At 46.6% G+C, this 18849-nt stretch overlaps 4 protein-coding genes across 6 annotated transcripts; all 4 read right to left on the bottom strand.

Moving 5' to 3' along the window:
- Nucleotides 1–258: 258 nt before the first annotated feature.
- Nucleotides 259–2595, bottom strand: LOC125552014 (leucine-rich repeat receptor protein kinase MSL1-like). The gene is made up of 2 exons (XM_048715459.1): nucleotides 1692–2595; nucleotides 259–831 (listed from the first exon to the last, which is right to left on the bottom strand). The coding sequence occupies exons 1-2, from the start codon at nucleotides 2480–2482 to the stop codon at nucleotides 495–497; spliced, it is 1128 nt and encodes a 375-aa protein (XP_048571416.1). The 5' UTR covers nucleotides 2483–2595; the 3' UTR covers nucleotides 259–494.
- Nucleotides 2596–3137: 542 nt separating this feature from the next.
- Nucleotides 3138–7467, bottom strand: LOC125552016 (protein FAM98B-like). Of its 3 annotated transcripts, XM_048715460.1 has the most exons (11): nucleotides 7320–7467; nucleotides 6605–6729; nucleotides 5384–5464; nucleotides 5204–5292; nucleotides 5053–5127; nucleotides 4841–4899; nucleotides 4686–4754; nucleotides 3868–4119; nucleotides 3698–3778; nucleotides 3540–3614; nucleotides 3138–3459 (listed from the first exon to the last, which is right to left on the bottom strand). In XM_048715460.1, the coding sequence occupies exons 2-11, from the start codon at nucleotides 6725–6727 to the stop codon at nucleotides 3389–3391; spliced, it is 975 nt and encodes a 324-aa protein (XP_048571417.1). In that variant the 5' UTR covers nucleotides 6728–6729; nucleotides 7320–7467; the 3' UTR covers nucleotides 3138–3388. The 3 variants fall into 3 exon arrangements, with proteins under 3 accessions (XP_048571417.1, XP_048571419.1, XP_048571418.1); XM_048715462.1 differs by lacking the exon at nucleotides 3698–3778; XM_048715461.1 differs by lacking the exon at nucleotides 3540–3614.
- A 2170-nt stretch (nucleotides 7468–9637) lies between these two features.
- LOC125552017 (60S ribosomal protein L3-like) lies at nucleotides 9638–12290 on the bottom strand. Its single transcript, XM_048715463.1, has 6 exons — nucleotides 12186–12290; nucleotides 11907–12006; nucleotides 11146–11256; nucleotides 10656–10960; nucleotides 10163–10572; nucleotides 9638–10064 (listed from the first exon to the last, which is right to left on the bottom strand). The coding sequence occupies exons 2-6, from the start codon at nucleotides 11989–11991 to the stop codon at nucleotides 9806–9808; spliced, it is 1170 nt and encodes a 389-aa protein (XP_048571420.1). The 5' UTR covers nucleotides 11992–12006; nucleotides 12186–12290; the 3' UTR covers nucleotides 9638–9805.
- Nucleotides 12291–15460: 3170 nt separating this feature from the next.
- LOC125552018 (syntaxin-61-like) lies at nucleotides 15461–18030 on the bottom strand. The gene is made up of 7 exons (XM_048715464.1): nucleotides 17796–18030; nucleotides 17141–17254; nucleotides 16801–16914; nucleotides 16524–16681; nucleotides 16172–16262; nucleotides 15949–16014; nucleotides 15461–15786 (listed from the first exon to the last, which is right to left on the bottom strand). The coding sequence occupies exons 1-7, from the start codon at nucleotides 17847–17849 to the stop codon at nucleotides 15676–15678; spliced, it is 708 nt and encodes a 235-aa protein (XP_048571421.1). The 5' UTR covers nucleotides 17850–18030; the 3' UTR covers nucleotides 15461–15675.
- Nucleotides 18031–18849: the final 819 nt, after the last annotated feature.

Here is an 18849-nt window from a genome sequence, read left to right on the forward strand (position 1 = left end):
TCCCACCTTGCTAAATCTTTCATATTATGTGTATGAGCGACATAGTTTCAACAGTTTTACCTAGCTTGTGACTTGTTCCGCCTCTATTGCTTGATAGCTAGAGCATGGATATGGGAATCTGGATGATGCTCTAGACCTTAAAGTTATCATTATTGACTACTTGAATTGGTTGGTAATGAAGAAAGATGCCTATTGGAGGTGCTAGAATCGAGTAGTGGTGTGTATACAGCGGGGGTGAGGGGGGTGCCTAGAAGGGTGTAAGACATATTGGTCGCCCATTTTCCTTGTACAACTCGAAATACATATGTGTTTTTCACACATGTCATCAGCTCCTCATACACAAAATACGCACAATTTGTAAAACAAACTAAGTACTAGCATAAGACCTATATGTTACAGTAGGGGAACTCAAATTGATCATGGCATAGTCAATCCACTGAGCTTTTCTTGTTGTCATTCAATCTTAATTAGAGAGAACATTTGATTTGAAACTTTCACAGCCTATTGAGCCTCTCTACCACCTCTTTCATTGTCGGTCGATACTTAGGAGACTCCTCTGTGCAACTTTGTGCGATGTCCAAGAAAGCTTTCACCTCCTTTGTTTCCTTTTCCCCTTCTAAACCCATTCGATGATCCGCAATCTCCGAGGATATGCCGGCCTCAACCTTTTCCCTTGCCCATTTCAATAGTTCTACTTCCTTACCTCTAATGTTCTTCATTGGCCAGCTTGGTCGTCGACCGGTCACTGTCTCCATCATTAGCATGCCAAAACTGTACACATCTGCTTTCACGCTTGCTCCCACGCCTTCACGTATCTCTGGTGCCATGTACCTTTGTGACAGTTGCATAAACATAAGATCACATATATCCTTTTCGAAGCACAGTAATCCTATCGATGGTCTAAAATATGAGAAATGTGGTGTTTGCTATTGCAAAGAAAGGCATTGTAATACCGAACTATGTGTCCATTTATGTTTTAATCTAACTAGTATTTTGTTGCCTAAAAATCGTAAACCGTACTACCGTAACTACAACATACTCAACTTCGCTGCACTGAGCTTGTCTTCTATGCATAACTTTAAACCACTCCTTGTATTCATATGTAAACAAAAATGCAAAACATGCAACCACAAAGTAGTTAGATAATAATTTTGGTCGTCCTAGAAAAACATAGCTTGGCAGGTGGTACCACTCCTGCCTCCATAGAAACGATGTTGGGCTACTTAAATCTGAGTAAAACTCATTAGTGGTCATTGAACTTGTTCTAAAAATTCACTTGTTGGTCATAATCAAGAATACCGATTTATCATATGATACTGAGATCACATCGGTGCGCAGCAACAGTCACCGTATACGCTTCACGGAGTCACGGGGCGACTTGTTGTGCTTAGAGTTTCTTCAATAGAAATATACCTACAAGGGCTAGTCCTAGATAGTCTCGTATTTTTATATTTGTTTTCCATATAAAAGGACGGCAGGACGAGGTGGGTCTACTGAAAAGTCAGTTTAAACTATGCCTCATCCAACTTTTCACTATATTCAGTCGAATTTCATGTCGTCTGATGCATTCGTGCTCTAAAAGGTTTACGGGTCTGTTTGAAACTTGATTTGGTATTTACTTTCAACACTGAAAACATGCGCAAAATGTGAACTCTGAAGTGAAGTGATTTGCAAGAAGGCCAGTGCATTACCCCGCTGTGCCGGCGGCCTGCGTGCTGAGCTGCGACGCGGCAGGGCCGCCGGTGACGACCCTCGCATGGCCGAAATCGGCGAGCTTGGCCTCGAACCCCTCGTCGAGTAGCACGTTGCTGGACTTGACGTCGCGGTGGAGCACGGGCGGGTGGCGGTCGTGGTGCAGGAAGGCGAGCGCGGCCGCTGCGCCGCGGGTGACGCGGAGGCGCGCGGGCCACGGGAGCAGGCCACCGGCCGAGGCGGCGTCGCCGTGCAGCCAGGCGTCGAGGCTGCCTCGCTCGAGGAGCTCGTAGACGAGGAGGCGGTCGCGCCCGGCGGCGCAGTAGCCGAGCAGGCGCGCGAGGTTGCGGTGGCTGAGGCTGCCGAGCACCTCCAGCTCGGCGCGGAACTCGCGGTTGCCGGCGCCGGCGGCGTGGTCCGCGGAGAGGCGCTTCACGGCCACCGCGGGCCCGCCGTCCGGGAGCACGGCGCGGTACACGAACCCGAAGCTGCCGTCGCCGATGATGTTGTCCGGGGAGAATTCGCCGGTGGCCCTGGCGAGGTCGTCCAGCGAGAGCTTCTTGAGCGAGGAGTCGACGGCCGATCCGTACAGAGACCACGACGAGGAGAGCTCCGACGATATCCCGACCGGGGCGGAGACTGGGAGGGACGACGACGACGGGCAGCGGTGGTCCGGCTCGAGGAGGCGGTTCTTGCGGTGGCGGCAGAGGAAGGCGACGAGGAGGCAGGGGAAGGAGATGCCTACGGAGGCAGCCACGGTCACGACCAGCGCTTGGTACACGCCGTCCATGGCTGCAGGGCCGGGTAACCACGGAAGTGGGGAGGAAGATGTGGCCTATTGATTCGTGAGAGTGGGAGGAAGAGGAAGAGTCGCCCGTGGGGTCAAGAACGTTCGGCGGATTGCGGTTGACTATTTCTCCTGCGAGGAAGACTTTGACTGCTGACTAGCCAGTCTCCTCGCTCTCTTCTGCAGGCCGTGTATAATTACGCACAGGTATATTCTTTTTTTTTGAGCGTCCGCACAGGTATATTCTGGAGTACATTTGATGCACTTGATAGTAAAAAATACACTCAGTACTGAAGGAGAACCTGATATGATGTCACATTATACTTTGTGTTCGACGGGCTTCCGCCTCAGATTCAAGGCGAACATGCGTCTATTTTGTGCTTAGTTTGCGACGGCTGCAATCTGTTGAACTTACTGCTTCTTGATCCTAAACTTTGTAAGAGATCAGGACATATTTCACACGGAGAGCGGCTAACCAAACAGTAAAACAGGTTCACGAGATGAGATTATTGTGTGATCCCCCGCATTACCAAACTCTCACCTTAATCTCCCTTCTCTAATCTCTCTGTCTAGCTCCAACAAGCGAAAGAGATACGGCAGACTTCGAAGCAAACAAGCCTGCTTGGCATTCACATCCACAGAGAGGTAAAACCCGAGATAACTAAACGGGAGGCCGAAACATATTTCACACGTTCTACTAGGTGTTGAGGTACTTTGCTGGCTGGCCTAGCTAAACAAACCACAGGTAAGCCACACAAAATTTGCCCGGCGGCAAGTCGTACAGCATCAGACCGCATAAAGATTCACGTCAGAGAGCCCCACATGGAGCAACAGGGTAAGCAAAAACCATCGGGTAATTAAGCACAGCAGTGCTAGCTTCATGGTTTGCTGCACTTGGCATGTCCCAGTTCAATCTAGCATCGGGCCACGCCCGCGGCCTCGGGCGCGCCATGGCCCTCCCCTTCTTCCCATGCCACGACCTGCAAAGCGACGAATGTTAGTGATGAGAGGTAGGGGCTTGCAAGAAGCACGGCGACATTATAGGTCACACCGAGCTTACCACGGCCTGGAGGAGGGTATTCATAAGGTTCGTCGAAGTATTCATTCTGCTCCATCCATCTTCCCCTGCCACGCCCTGCGAAGCCATGGAGAATAGGAGCCATGAGAGGAAAGGGCATGCAAAAGCCACAGGAAGATGGTATGTGAGACCGAGCTTACCACGGCCTGGAGGAGGGCGATACTCATCTGGTTCGCCATTGTAGTACTCACTCTGCTCCATTCTTCTTCCCCTGCCACGCCCTGAGAAACCATGAGGAACATAAGCCATGTGAGATAGGGGCATGCAAAAAATGAAAAACAGAAACAATGATACATCAGACTGAGCTTACCACGGCCTGGAGGGGGTTGATACTCATCTGCTTCGCCATCAAAGTATCCACCCCGCTCTTCATAGTAGCCACCCCTGCCACCATAACCGTAATCATAGCCATAGCCACCACGTCGACCACCTCCGTGGTAGCCACGGGCTCTTCCCCTTCCTCTTAGCCGGCCTCTCCCTCTGCCTCTACCATTGTAGTAATAGTCTCCATCCTCCTCCCATTCTTCACCCCAGTCATAAGGAGGGGGTCCATTGCTAATAGCTGTACTTGTTTATCATCACAGAATTAACATAGTTTCTTGTCCATATGATTTGTTGCAAGAAACTAACGCATGTACTCTGGACAAACTTATAAATGTAGACTGAAAAACAAGTCCAGAAAATGGAGCCGATTGAAGCACTGCGAACTTAGAATGCAAGAAAACTAGATGGTGCCCAATGAATTCACCCTCAAGATTTAAACTATTCAATGTAGAAACAAAAAGGCAAGAAATAGTATGAAAGGTTGAGCGTGTCATAAATTAGATGTGGTGACATTTAAAATCCACTATGCATGTGTAAAGGAGTAAACTGTATTATGTATTACTCCCTCCGTCCGTAAAAGCTTGTCCCAAGCTTGTCCTTCGAATGGATGTATCTAGCACCAAATTTTGTGCTAGATACATCCATTTGAGGGACAAGCTTTTCCGGACGGAGGGAGTACGTAATAAGATACTGTAACTTGGCAACATGGAATGTTAATGTTATAAAGATACGGTCGTATCTGAGGGCCATATGAGTTACTGTCTGAAAGTTGTGTGCTCAGAAAGACATGAGAAAAGAAGATACCTCTGCCCCTGCCCCTTCGGCCGCCACCAGGTCCACCACGACCTCTCCCACGAGCAGAGGGAAAGGATCCTAAATTACCATGAAGGACGTTGTGATCAAATGGTGATACATGTGAAAAATAAAAATCGGTGGAGCGGATCAACTCAGAGCAACACCTTCATGTTCATAATCAAAAGCAGGTTTCACCTCTTCAGCTGGTATGGGTGGCTGGTACCTAAGGGTATATACCCACAATACGCAGACAAATTACGGCCAGTTTCCAATATTGAACAACAATAGACAGCTAAGGGAACTCAAAGCGGCTGAATCTGAACTGATTCAATATCTGGTTGTACAAAAATGAGTGAAAGGACAGGGTTTGCCTTACCCTGGAGATGACGTATCCAATGGTTCCTTGGACAATGTTAGGGTAATCATTGATACCTGACGAGTTGTCTCTAGCCTGTGGTAAAAGTGCATTAGTGTGGCAATAAATCTTTCTTCTTTTTCTGAAGAAAAGAATATATGTACATCCATACGGGACAAGGCCTTCTTCCAGAGGCTCCCATGTGTCGGTGATGCCAACAGATTCAATAGACGTATTCTGATGGAGACCAGCAACCCTTCTCTGAGGAACATTATGTGTCAAATTAGCAAAACAAATAACAAATAACCACATTAATAACAGATATTTTAAGGCAGAAGAAGTTACTATTAACCTTGATCAATTCAGCAACCATGACCGTCTTATTTATGGCTCGTCCCATGGCTTTGATAGTGATCTCATCATGCCCATTTTCCTGAAAAAATGCATACAAATAAATATACAGTAGGAGGAAGAAAAAAAAAGTGGTTCAGTTATGAATTCAACCAAAATGAAGTCAAGATTAACATCATTTAGGGATTCTGAAAAATTCTGTTGACCACTGACCACCAACAGGTTTTCATAAAATAATGACTGAAGCGGTATATGCAAATATGAAGGTAGCTTTTCGACATTCATGTGAACTGCACACGAGTTCATATCATTTTATTATAAGCTGATAACCTGCAGATACTTCAGGCATCAAGATCGAATGGTAAGTAAGTGAAACAAAGACAAATTGAAAGGCTTCACAAAGTTCCGTTGTCAGGGTCGAACAAGAAGTAGTGGACAAAGAAGCACTACAAAATATTAACCAAGAAAACCCAAAGTCGGGCAGGTGTCTCTACTTTATTTATTTTTTACTTAAAAAGAACCTAATGTTCCATCTCTCACTCAGTTTTGTCCATCCTTCGTCCAACCTCCCACCCTCCACCGATTTTTTTGGTTTTTCACCTCTTCTGGTTTCATCAAACCAATCTTTGGTAACCCAATAAACCAGATCAATCTATGTATATGAAATTAGCAATAAATCCACGGTCCATAAATAAATTGTTTTTTCTGGTAAAACCTGGTACTGATCAGTCATCTTTGGTAATCCAATAAATAACAATAAAATTCACGGCCCAGAGGTAAATAAATATCAATCGAACTCATATAGTATTTGGTAACCCAATAAAGCAGATTAATCATGGGCACATATCTATTTTATCAGTTTAAGAAATAGCTGGAAATCTATACTTTGTAACCAAAATGTAATGTTATTTTGTCTATTTGCTTTGCATCAAGATTTGTCCCATATGATTCTCTTACTGTGTTCCCCCGTGGCACCAGAGACACATACCTAGTAGAATTATAAATAAAAAATCTAACATCATACTCGGTGGCAAATAGAAACACTTAATGATAAATTAAATACATGTGAGCGCAGGCATAGGATGTTGAGCAGTATTCCTGAACATATCTCCACTATTGAGGCATTTACCAGATTGTTAAAAATAGCATATAAAGAAATTGTTGCTTATTGAACACCAGATAAGGACAAAACGAAATGACAAAGCATAGCAAGGGGGGTCACCTCAAGCAACGACATCCCATAGCCGATATAGTTCCTCATCCTCCCGAGCGCAGTGATTCTGATCTCATTCTCGCGAATCGGTGTCTCATTCCGAGGCTTCTCCACCCTTTGGTATCTATCCATGGCTATGAATAAGATAGGTTTTAGCATGGCAAGAGCAGCAGCATGAATAAAGTGCACGGAAATAAGGTAGTAGACATGAAAGGAGATGAGACGCAAGGATAAAAACGTAAGAGGCGACATGATAAATCGGATAACCGCCGGCCGCGACTCATACACCCCCCAAGAACCCTAACCCCAGCAGTCGGTTGCAGCAAACGGTGCACGAGATGAGAAGCTAAACCCACGCGAAACGGAATGAGAAGCCTAGGAAGACACGCCATGACGGCAGGGTGCGAGTTTCTTCGAAAGGAAGAGAAGGGAACACGAAGGAGCAGATGGCCCCGCGATACCCTGAATTCCTGATCCAGGAAAGCAGCCCGCGGCGCAGACCCCAGGAAGCTGCCGGAGTGACGGCGGTGACACCGATTCCGCTCCGCGTCGCGGAATGGCGCGAACAGGGGGCCCGCCGGCAACGTCGCCTCTGCCGCCTACGCGCGCTCCCCGGCGGAGGCGAGGGGTCGAATCGGCTCCTGGCCGCCGCCGCCGCCGCCGCCGCACGAATCGAATGAAGAATCGACGGGGGACGAGGAGAGGGGGAAGGAATCGATCGCACCTTCGGGCTCGCTGCTCCGCTCTGCCTGCGGAGAGAGTGAGGAGGGGTCCTCGAGGTCGACGGGGGTGGAGGGGGAACCTACCGTGGCGTGTTGGGGTTCATGGACGCATTACGGTCGTCCCTACGGGTGACGTGGAGGCGCTCCAGACGTTCGTTCGGGCGATTGCGTGGGCGTGTGGCCTCGATGGACCGGTTCGAGGATAAGGAGGGACTGCGTGCCACTGTCAGTTGAGGCCAGCCGACAAGTGGGACTGCGGGAGGGGCTCCGCGTCACTACAGGGCCTGCCTGCTGACACGTGCGTCACCTGTGATAACGATACTCCCTCAAGCGGTGCACTAGATTTTTTTTAAGTCAAACTTCACAAATTGATCAAGTTTGTTTCTGGAAAATAATATTTACATCTAGAATGCCAAATATATACCTTTAGATTCATAATGAGTTGTAGCTTCGTATTCTATATATATTTGATATTATAGGAAAAATAGTTCTCTTTACAACTTGATCAAAGTTTGCAATATTTGACTTTGCAAAAAATCTGTACGCACTACATTATGAAAATGGATGAAGTACTTCATAGGGCGATGCTCCGCGCTGGTCAACTCACGCGAGCTCCGGACCAGCCACATCCAAACCGCTTGATGTGTTCCTCTTAGTCGCGGCCCTCTTGCAAAACGAGAGACGCGTGTGGTCAACCCTCTACCCTTGTGCGAGTTGGAGGATGGACGGTTGCGCGTTGGTCGGTAGCACCACGACGTGCCTGGCCGCAGCTCGATTGCAACTTTGTTGCCCCTTTCCTGCGGGTGGTATTGATGTTGCTCGGCCATAGTTGTCGTCGGAGCACCAACGCATCTCTGGTTGTTTGTGGTTCTAGCTCGCCCCCCATCCCCCTATCGCAACACCCATGTTCACCATCGCTGGTTACAACATCGATGCTCTCTAGTTCAACATTCGGGTGTCACCGTCTAGTTGCAGCTCCTAGTGATTCCCATCGTAGCATCGCGGTGGCCCATTGCAGCATCTCGACATCAACATCGTGGCATCCACGGACGCTAGTCGTAACTTCGACTCCCTCATCGCAGCCTGCCATCTCATCGGTCCTAGCAAAAAATTTGAAGCAAAATGATTGTAGCTTCCATGGGAGCCGATTGCAACTTTCCCTTCCTCCTCACTGGGCACTGACGTAGCTTATGCAAGCGCCGCTTGCAGCTTTCGCCATCGTTGTTTTCAACGGTGGTGGACAGTAGCTTAGCATGGTGCGGCTGCACACCCCGGCGGGCATGGAGGCACTCGCGGCGGAGATCAACGGTGAGATGCCCATTGTAGCTTCCACGGGAGTTAATTGCAGCTTTCCCTTCCTCCTCACTGGGCACTATCGTAGCTTATGCAGGCGCCGGTTGCAGCTTTCTTCATCGCTGGTTTCAGCAGTGGTGGACAGTAGCTTAGGATGGTGCAGCTGCACACCCCGGCGGGCATGGAGGCACTCGTGGCGGAGATCAGCAGTGAGGATGCACATTGTAGCTACCACGAGAGTTGATTGCAGTTTTCCCTTCCTCCTCACCAGGCACTACCATAGCTTATGCAGGCGCCGGTTGCAACTTTCGCCATCGCTGGTTCCACTGGCTAGTCTGTAGGCTGCTATCTTCTCTTTGGCCTGCCCATCTCTTGGTGACAAGCTCCGCCACTTGCTGGTTCTAGCAATGGTGGACCGTAGCTTAGCATGGTGCAAGTGCACACCCCCGGCCGGCATGGAGGCACTCATGGCGGAGATCAACGGTGAGTATGCACACTTCAGCAGGCATGGAGGCGCTCGTGGCAGAGATCAACGGTGAGGAGCCGAGAGAGAATGGTGACAAACGTGAGTTCAAAAATAGGGGCAGGGCGTGAGTTCAAAAATAGGGGCAGGGCTCGCCAAGAAACGAGACGAGCCAGAGAGGATGGCGAAGCAAGCGTGAGTTAGCAAAGGGGGACAGGGGAGGAGCTCGCCAAGAAACGAGACAAGCCAAGAGAGGATGGGTTGGAGGTGGCCAGTAGGGAGCTCGCCAAGAAACAAGCATCCAAGCAGAGGAGCTGAGTGAGGATGGCGACGAGCGTGCGACCAAGAGATGAGGACGAGCAAGCGACCGGCCCTACAATCGACCGATGTGAATCGTTTTCCTTTATGTGGTCACTCGAACAAGCTGACCTAATTTTAACAGTCGGTACGGTAACAATGAAAATGGCTTGTACACATTCCTTCAAAGCTCGCAGAAAACAAGATAACAACCTTCTAGGCAAGCAGACTCATTTCAGAAAATTTGCAACCAGGTACGACTCTAAATAGGTTTCAACAGCTAAATCACAATAACAGTAGCACATGACACGAAGAATTCATAGATGAGCCAGATTCTGAAAACATCAGCTAGTACAAAACTTAGGCAGGGGAAGTAACCAAGTATCACATGTTCGTTTTGACAAAATGATATAACTGATGATGCGGGGCAGCAGCTCAAGCCTTGAGCTTGCCGTAGAACCTCTGCTTCTCGTCCGTGGTCTGGAAGCGACCGTGCCCAAACTTGGAAGAGGTGTCGACGAACTTGAGCTTGATCTCCTCCAGGGCCAGACGAGAGGTCTGCTTCAGCAGGGACTGGCGGAGGGTCACCACCCGCTTCTTGGGGCCGACACAGCATCCCTTGATCATCAGGTAGTCAGCCTTCACCACACCATAGTGAGGGAAGCCACCCATGGGAGTGATGTCCTTCTCAGTCCTGTAAGATCAAACCAGTGCAAATGGATCATCACCAGATACAATTCAGACCAGAAAGTACATAGATGACAAACTAACACTAACAAAACAAAAACACACCTGTCGAACTCGGTAGAGGCATCATGAGTTTCCTGTCCAACCTTGCCAATTTTGTATACCTTCTTGTTCATCTCAGTTCGGTGGTGGTAACCATTCTGACCAGCACGAGCAACAGTGTAGGACACCCTAGCAGGATGCCAGGCACCAATACAGGCAACCTTGCGAAGACCTCTGTGGGTCTTGCGGGGAAGACGGGTGACACCCCAACGTGTCACAACACCTTCGTAACCCTTACCCTTGGTAACTCCGATGATGTCAATCATCTCATCCTTTTGAAACACAGCATCAATAGGGACTTCCTTCTCAAAGAAGCTGTAACCATAGTCAACCTTATCGGCGATGGTGCCACCATTGATCTGGATCTCCATGAGGTGAGCCTTCTTCTGCTTCAATCCCTTCATCTTCCTGATCTGAATCACATGAAAAGCAACATGAGTAACATTACTGTGAACAACAAGGGCAAAAGATAGGAAGTACCAAGACAATTTCTGACCTGGGTATGGGCGATAACACGGACAACAGTAGCATACTTCTTCATCTTCTCAAGCTGCATATGGATTTCTTTTTTGCCAGCATCACTGTCATACTTCAGAGCATACTTGGTGAAGGCCTTCTTCTTGCTCTTGCACCAGTTCTTGTAGAACCTCCTCCTGACATCTTCGCTGAGATGCTGTGCCCAGACTGAGTTGAGAGTACGAAGGCCACGAGGAGTCTTCACATAGGCAACAAGTCCAACAATAACAATCGGGGGTGTCTCAACAATGGTGACAGCCTCACATGTCTCCTTCTTGTGCAGCTCTGTGGAATATCAAATGGAGTGTTATCACACATATGCAACAGCCATTTACAAATTCAAATAGAGTCAACAGATTCATGATTCAACTTCTGTAACGATAGAGGGCATTGCAACAGCAATAATGGTGGGAAGGAATCAATTGAGTAAAACAAGAATATGAACATAGACAGAGAGTTAGTAAACATACTGGAACCAGGCTTCTCGACCTCACGCACAATGTGAGTCATCCCAGCCTTGTAGCCAAGGAAGGCAGTGAGGTGGCATTTCTTGGATTGGTCATCTCTGGGGAAGGCCTTCACTGCAATTAAGACAGGCAAATATTAGATTGACATACCAAGATCAATGGAATGTCAAATTTTCGCAATGACTGGAAGCAGCATTGAAATATCAAACAGGCAGTGTTCCACATGCCACTGATGTAATCACAGGAAAAGCTAAAAACACTACGAATTTGAAAGTAAGCAATTTACTAAAGTATACATTTGCTGAAAGTGCATCAAGTGTTTGGCATCTTTCAAGACTAGCAAAAATTGACTGAAAACTGGTGCACACATGCAAGTGTAATCTATTATAAATGTTATCAACAATAGTTTACTGGCTGTGTTCCTTACATAGACATGAAAAACAGCATCACAGTAACAACAAAACAACCATTGAGACGTGCAAATCAAGGATTACAGGTTGCACAGGAACTAATTGAAAACTCCAACTGAGGACTAGGTCAGGAGGCAATCTAAGGAAGCCAAATTATGGCGTGGATTCCTAGTTACGAGTCTACTACTGCACACGAAAAGGTCACTAACCCAAGCAGGTTTCAATAAAAAGCGACGCACCCAAACAGTATATACTCACAAGCCGGCTCGCCTCACTTGATCGACTAAACATACAAACAGAGCATATCACGGCTATCATCTGCAGGTGGAGAGTAACTAGAGCAAGCAGGCATACCCTTTCCGCGGTGGCGCGAGCACCGCTTCCTGGGGAGGAAACCGAGGGATCCGTGCCTCGGGTGCTCGAACTTACGGTGCGACATCTTCCCTTCCTTCCCCTGTGGATAACAAATCAGGAACCCATCAGATCCAGGCAGCGCAAGAGCGCAACGAAACGACCACGAGTTCACGACTTGGAAACGGCGGCGGCAGAGCCTGGCGGCAACGAAATGCCCGCCGCCGTCGACGGTGAGAAGGGAGCAGAGACGAGGGAAAGGGAGGAGGCGGCGCAGTTTACCTGTAGAGGTGGAGGCGGCGGCGGATGGGGGAGGGTGGTGTGTGTGGAGGAGGAGGGCACGTAAACCCTAGGAGAGCTTATATAAAGAGGGACCCCGGGGTGAGGGTTTTGTTCGGTCGGACGGAAATGCCCCTTGCGGATCTTGCTAGGGCTAATGAGGCCTGGCCCGTTTCTCTGCTCTACGTGTGGGTTCCGGCCCAATGTGCGTTCCCTAGAAAAAAAAAGGTTACTCTGCTTTCTCTCCCAAAAATTTTTTTAAGGCCTGGCTCAAGCTGGGAGGGTGGATGGCGTATGTCGACCCAAGCCGCGTCAGATGGTCTGAATTTGCCTTTAAAAATATCAGATATATCATTGAAGTTTTTCTTTTATTATGAAAAAACCTCTGAATATGGGGGCTTTGAAGAGTCACTTCCCATAAAATGCCTTCTTGGTGAAAAGAAGGGAGGGGGTCTATGAATGTATATTCCAAAGTTCATCGACATTTTGTTGTTTTGTTCTTCTTTATCCGCGTAAGTTGCAAGAGGTGTGCAAGAAGAAGACTACGTCAGTACACCTTATAGTTTTAAATTCTCAATCCCCCCACCCCACCCCACACTAGAGCGCTCCATGAGTGTCCTTCTTGAAGTTCCATGTAGATGAAGTGTTAAGAAGGCTACCGAGGAATTTTTGAAGGGTTTGTCAAACATGTGAGGCGTATCACAATGATGCTTCGATGACCGTCACCAGTAGTATGATTGATCTCGTAACCTTTATCCCTAGCATAGGAGATCAATGGTCGCAAGTTGGTTACCATGTCAACCTGTTAGCCAGAGTCAAATACATTTAGAGGGCATTCGATATGGGTATAACACGGTTCTTATGGGAGATCAAGCATGAGTCTACCTTAAAAAAAATGAAGTGCAACATAGAATCCCATGTTATGGTTAAGCATCACATTTGGCTGCTTTAGTCACCGAACATCTTCATTGTACCTTTCAATATTTTGCAGTTGTAAAGCACTAACAGAGTAATAGCTTCCAAAATCATCTTCCCTTCCTTTATGTTGAGAACTTCTTCACGTCTGTAAGTTATATGCAGTACTAACACAAGATGAAAAAGCAATGTATTCTATTCTCAAATGAGAGTTTTCATTCTTGGTTACGGCTCTACAGCTACTCTTAAACTGTGTGTCTCCTATGGGCATCCGTGGTGATTTCATTTTTCTCTTCAAAAAATCATGTTCGAGGGCATTAGAACATGCTCCCCAATTGCTACGGATAGCAGATGGGACGAAAGTAGGTCAACCAGGGAAGGAGAAGGCGTGAAGGAGGATGATAAAGGAGAGGTGAATATCAAGGAGGTGAAGTTGACGACGACAAAGGTGGGGATGGCACAATCAATAACGATGGATGAGGGGTTAACGAGGTCCACGAGAGAAGATATGCCAAATATGATGACACGGCAAGGGGAGGAAGAGGAAGGAATTAACAGATGTGGGAAAGATTAGCACAAACCCAACACGAAAAAGCCTTTGTATGTGTGTGATTTTCGTATGACGCTATACGTCCAGCCATCCATGCATAGCATATAGTGCAGCACATCCGTCGGATTTTCAATTGTATCAGGATCGAACATGAAGTGTCGGATGGGCGGTACTTCCATTCCTTTATCTATCTGTTCTGTTTCGGCGAGTTTCTATATTGAATATAATAGAAAACAACACATAAAACATCCGTGCATTGCAACGGGCCAATTAACTTAAAGAGTTCAATATTAATATTCTCATACATATCAAGTTACATTGGAGACCTTTTTTACCATCAAATCCTCACACACACACTCTTCCTCACTCTCTCCCCCTCTCCCTCTCTCTTTCTCTAACACACACACATATCCAGCTTATTGGATATGGGACCATAATCCATCTATTTCACACACACACTAGTGCATAACAATATGGATTATATGTAATATATTTGCCACCACAACTGAGGGAATTAATTCCATGTAAATCGGCTAGCCACAGCTCCAAGAATACGCGAAGGAGGTGGACCGGGTCGGCATCGGCGCCGTCCAGCGCGGGCCACGGGCCTGCTTCCAAGTGCGTCTGCACGCCGGCCACTCACGCCGGGTCCTTCAAGTGCCGCTTCCACCGCACCAACTCCGAGGGCCACGGCCAGGAAAGTCGCCCTTCTTCGCCCCTTCACCGGCCGCGGCCAACGCGGTGCCGCGGCACCCGGCCTCGCCGTCCTCGTCCTCCGGCACTGTCGCGACCCAGTCACGCAGCCCAAGCATCGGTCTCGAGAATCAAGAACGCTCGACAATGGAGAGGGAAGGAAGATCATATACATGTCATAAGAAAGAGAGTTTATTTACTGCCCCCTCTATGTATTGTTTCCTTTGTTTGGAGATTGATTACCATCCGTGAGTTAAGGTTAATGTGATTGAGCGATTTTTCTAAAAATCAAATATTTGCTTTCTAATTAACGTGATTGAGTGATTTAAGGTAAGGTTAATTAATTTAGATTTTATTTTTAGAGATTGTTCGTGATTGATTCTACATTACTAAATAACTTGCGCCAGTATGGAAAGTTCTAATCTGTTCAGATTTCTTTTGTTGTGTGAGAGGGTGACGCGAAAATAAACCAATGAGATGGAGGAAGGGGACAAAAAAAAATCTACGAAAAAAATCAACGAAGGTGGGAGAAGGTACCAAAAAAACCATGAAAGGTGGGAAGCCGCCCTTCTTCGCCCCCTTCACCGGCCAGACCAACGTGGTACCGCGGCACCTGGCCTCGCCGTCCTCGTCCTCCGGCACCGTCGCGACCCAGTGACGCAGCCCAAGTATCGGTCTCAAGAATCAAGAACACTCGACAACGAAAAGGAAAAAAAAGATCATATACATGTCATAAAAAAGGAAGTTTATTTACTGCTCCCTCTATGTATTGTTTCCTTTGTTTGGAGATTGATCATCATCTGTGAGTTAAGATAAGGTTAATGTGATTGAACGATTTTTCTGAAAATCAAATATTTGCTTTCTAATTAATGTGATTGAGTGATTTAAGGTAAGGTTAATTAATTTAGATTTTATTTTTAAAGATTGTTCATGATTGATTCTATATTACTAAATAACTTGCGCCAGTATGGAAAGTTCTGATCTGCTCAGATTTTTTCGTTGTGTTAGAGAGTGACGCGAAAATAAACCAATGAGGTGGAGAGAGGGGACAAAAAAAACCAGCGAAGGTGAGAGGAGGTACAAAAAAACCATGGAAGGTGGGACGAAAATAAACCGTACGAGGCTACCAACTGCTCCATTAGGAGTAGAGATTGTTATAGATGCAACTGAAATTCGCCATATTACACGAAAAATGACTTTGATATTACTTGGCAGAGGCAGATCCCCAAAGAACAAAACTATAACGGCCAGACACAATTACATGAATCAATTATACTTCTGTGCTATGCACTCTACACCTGATGGCAAACACTCATGCAACTTAAACTCCATCTCTCAAGTCAAGAATACCAAAACGAAAAGGATGATGAAAAGAACCACCAAGAAAGCTATCATCATGATCTGCCCTTTCAAGCTGGCCTTCTTCAGAACCATAGCCACTCTTTTCTGCGAATCAAAAACGGTGGAGAAGTTTCAGTCCGTTGGAATCCAGAAGAAAGAAACTAGGTGATATATATTATTTGTGCTTGCTGCAGTAATATGTTGCAAAAACATGCACGGAGTTCCAAACAACGTGTCCTGGGCTACACTAAAAGATATAAGGCATACCTGCACAAAATCGAGCCGGTTGGAGGTAGTTTCCATGTCGAGGCTTAGTTCACCTAGAAGTTTTTCCTGATGAATGTAGAAAAAGGAGATAAGTACCGAAGCGAGAAAGACATGACATCTTATGGCACAATATAGTTAACCGGGCTCTTCATGAATATAGGAAAAGAAAGCAACCAACAAAGGAAATCTAAATCATCCCATATTTCTTAATGTTAGTGAATACCTGTCCAACAAGCTCTTCGTGTATTGTGAGACCTACACCTCCAATTCGCTGGACACTAGCACTAAGCGCATCCAACTCATCATCCTGACGCCTATTGCAGAAGTACAACCATTTATCAATGGTAGTTTAAGAGCAGCTCATATAAGTACAAAAAAACTAGAATTATCCTCTGGAAGGTAGCATTACATAAAATGCAGAGCTTCTACTTACAACATCATGATTCTGTGAGGAAGAAATTCAATTCATCTTTAAGTCTTAGGTTCTTATCTTTAAATCTTAATTTCTTCGTTCTCAATAGATATACGGGCAAACATAAATCTTACGAGACAAGCTAAGTTTGTATAGAAGTTACTTCATCAGGAGCATCTGTTGATCAGATTCTGAAGCAATGAAGTCATCGTTATCCTGAGCAATGTGCTGCTTGGATCTGCCTAGTTCGGAAGGATTGACTGAACGTCCAAAGGCAGTCTTGTGCTTTCCAGCTTCAACATTCCTCCGTATGGCTACCACCTAGAACAATTTCAAGTTTGTTACATACTATATCATACTAAATTTGCTACTGAACTTCGGGTTGTAGCTTAATCATTCATGTTAGCAGTAACATTAGCAAATATTATGTAATAACATACCTGGTTGCGGGCGGTGCTAGTCCAGTTCCTCCGTTTCCCAATTTCAACCTCGTTAAGTCCATAGTAAGCTGGATCTCTCTCAGCGACAGAAATTGCCTTCTCTAACTCATCCACCTTAATTGCAACATTAAAAGCAGAAAACAGCTCAGAAATGGAACACGGTAAATACGACAAAAGGAAGAGCACATGATTTGTATAACGACCAACTCTTAACCTTATCGATACGATATCATTGCCCAAAATACGACAAATACAATAAGAATATTCCTAACATGGGATTCAGTGCATCCCGGACAGAGGATTAGAATCTTGCCATAGATATGGTTGTAAGCTAGTGTACCTGCCATTGGACGCTCTCACAGGTGGTTAGCAGTTCTCTGGTAAGATGAACATACTCTCCTGTATTTTCAGGTGCTTGCTTCCATTGATTAAAAGTATCTTGTACTTTGTCAATCTGTACGACAATGGGGCAAGGAAACAAGTTGTTATAGACATCATCGAATAAAAGAAAGGGACTGGTTCTAGGAATTCTTGAGAATCATTTTACATGAAGGGAACGGAAACATTATTGTCAACAAAAATTCAAAACCCAATGGACAAACAACTCTGGATGTATGCATATATGCAGCAATCAGACATCATAGGCAAGCTTCTCTGCAGGACACCAAACATGCACAAGATGCACGTAAACTAAGCAGCAGGTAGCACACACCCAAAATGTTTGGTTTCCCATCTCAGATTTACACCGTCAATATTATTCATTAAGTCCTGCAATGGATCCAAGCTATAAACGCATGCACCTGGGATCCGAACACACAAAGCCCCAATACAGGTAGCCCACATTACCGGACCTCGTAGGAGCCAGAAGAATCGCAGATCATGGCTAGAGCGTAACATCTCAGATTCGTGAATAGCGAAATGTAGAAACTAGAAACAAATTAAATATGAAATCAGGTGGGTGTAGGAGCGGGGAAATGGGGAGGGAGGTCACTCACGGAATCCTGGATCTCGTCCTTGACGATGTAGAAGGGGTCCTGCGCGGGGGTCATGCTCTCATCGCCCACCGGGCAGATCTCGATCGGGAGCAGCTGGATCGGGGGAAGAAAGGGAGGGAGCGATGAGCTGATCTGAACCCCCCTCCTCCGCTCGCTCGCTCGCCCGGTTTGGTGGCACCGCCGAGGGAGAAGACGACCGGGGCAAACAAGTTATTTCTGGACCAATAAGTTGGTGGCCCACATTAATGGGCCGAGTGAGCTTACAGGCTTCGCAGGCTGGGCCTAAAAGTATGTATGGGCTACCTAAATCGGTTTTGACGTTTATTGACAATCTTTTCTTTTCTTTTCACGGAAAAAATTGTCATCGTGGCTTCAGCCGACAAAGACCAAACGTCGAGACTGAATGCATTGTGTGCCAAAATGTCGACGACGGCCTCCCATTCGGTTGGGATATGACTACTAGATGTGACCCGCCCAGGAGGGGTCGGGTCAATCTCAATGGCGGGTTACTTCAAAGAAAGGCTGAAGAGTATACAAGGTGACGGTTTATGATAAAGCTTGTAGTAGGCTCAAAGCCCAGAGGCGACTTAAGGCCCGTAAGTGTAAACCGCCATGTATGAATAAGACTTGTAAGATAAGGCATGTAAAAGTTGTCACCGAGCCGGACACGTTGTATGAGCCGGCCGGGACTCTGTAGGCCGCAGGACGTTAACCCGTGTATATAAGAGGACGACCCGGCGGCGGTTTAGGGCAAGAAACAACAGATCAAGAGCCAAGCTAGCGTATTTCACTCCTTGGTCATCGAAACCTAGCAATACCACATCAACTGGACTAGGCTTTACCTTCACCGCAAGGGGCCAAACCAGTATAAAAACCTCTCGTGTCCTTTGTCCCAATTAACCCCTTTAAATTTCCTAGTTGCGATGGCTCCACGACTAAGTCCTTTCACCAGGACATCTGCCGTGACAATTCCACGACAGTTGGCGTCCATCGTGGGGCCAGCGCATGGTGGATTTGAGTTCTTGAAGGGTAGCTTCGAAGGGCTCAAGGGATA

Source organism: Triticum urartu, chromosome 4 (genome assembly GCF_003073215.2).
Source record: "Triticum urartu cultivar G1812 chromosome 4, Tu2.1, whole genome shotgun sequence".
Taxonomy (NCBI): Eukaryota; Viridiplantae; Streptophyta; class Magnoliopsida; order Poales; family Poaceae; genus Triticum; species Triticum urartu.

Excerpts from the sequence above, each read along its gene's own strand:
- LOC125552014 (XM_048715459.1), bottom strand. The coding sequence starts at position 2,482 with ATGGACGGCGTGTACCAAGCGCTGGTCGTGACCGTGGCTGCCTCCGTA. Across the intron at positions 832-1,691 it reads CAGGCCGCCGGCACAGCGGG|GTACATGGCACCAGAGATAC; the intron begins GTAATGCACTGG and ends ACTGTCACAAAG.
- LOC125552017 (XM_048715463.1), bottom strand. The coding sequence starts at position 11,991 with ATGTCGCACCGTAAGTTCGAGCACCCGAGGCACGGATCCCTCGGTTTC. Across the intron at positions 11,257-11,906 it reads CTCGCGCCACCGCGGAAAGG|TGAAGGCCTTCCCCAGAGAT; the intron begins GTATGCCTGCTT and ends TCTTAATTGCAG. Across the intron at positions 10,961-11,145 it reads GGTCGAGAAGCCTGGTTCCA|AGCTGCACAAGAAGGAGACA; the intron begins GTATGTTTACTA and ends GATATTCCACAG.
- LOC125552018 (XM_048715464.1), bottom strand. The coding sequence starts at position 17,849 with ATGACCCCCGCGCAGGACCCCTTCTACATCGTCAAGGACGAGATCCAG. Across the intron at positions 17,255-17,795 it reads AGGACGAGATCCAGGATTCC|ATTGACAAAGTACAAGATAC; the intron begins GTGAGTGACCTC and ends ATTGTCGTACAG. Across the intron at positions 16,015-16,171 it reads ACGAAGAGCTTGTTGGACAG|GAAAAACTTCTAGGTGAACT; the intron begins GTATTCACTAAC and ends TACATTCATCAG.
- LOC125552016 (XM_048715460.1), bottom strand. The coding sequence starts at position 6,727 with ATGGATAGATACCAAAGGGTGGAGAAGCCTCGGAATGAGACACCGATT. Across the intron at positions 5,293-5,383 it reads TGGTTGCTGAATTGATCAAG|AGAAGGGTTGCTGGTCTCCA; the intron begins GTTAATAGTAAC and ends AATGTTCCTCAG. Across the intron at positions 3,460-3,539 it reads ATACCCTCCTCCAGGCCGTG|GTCGTGGCATGGGAAGAAGG; the intron begins GTAAGCTCGGTG and ends GTCGCTTTGCAG.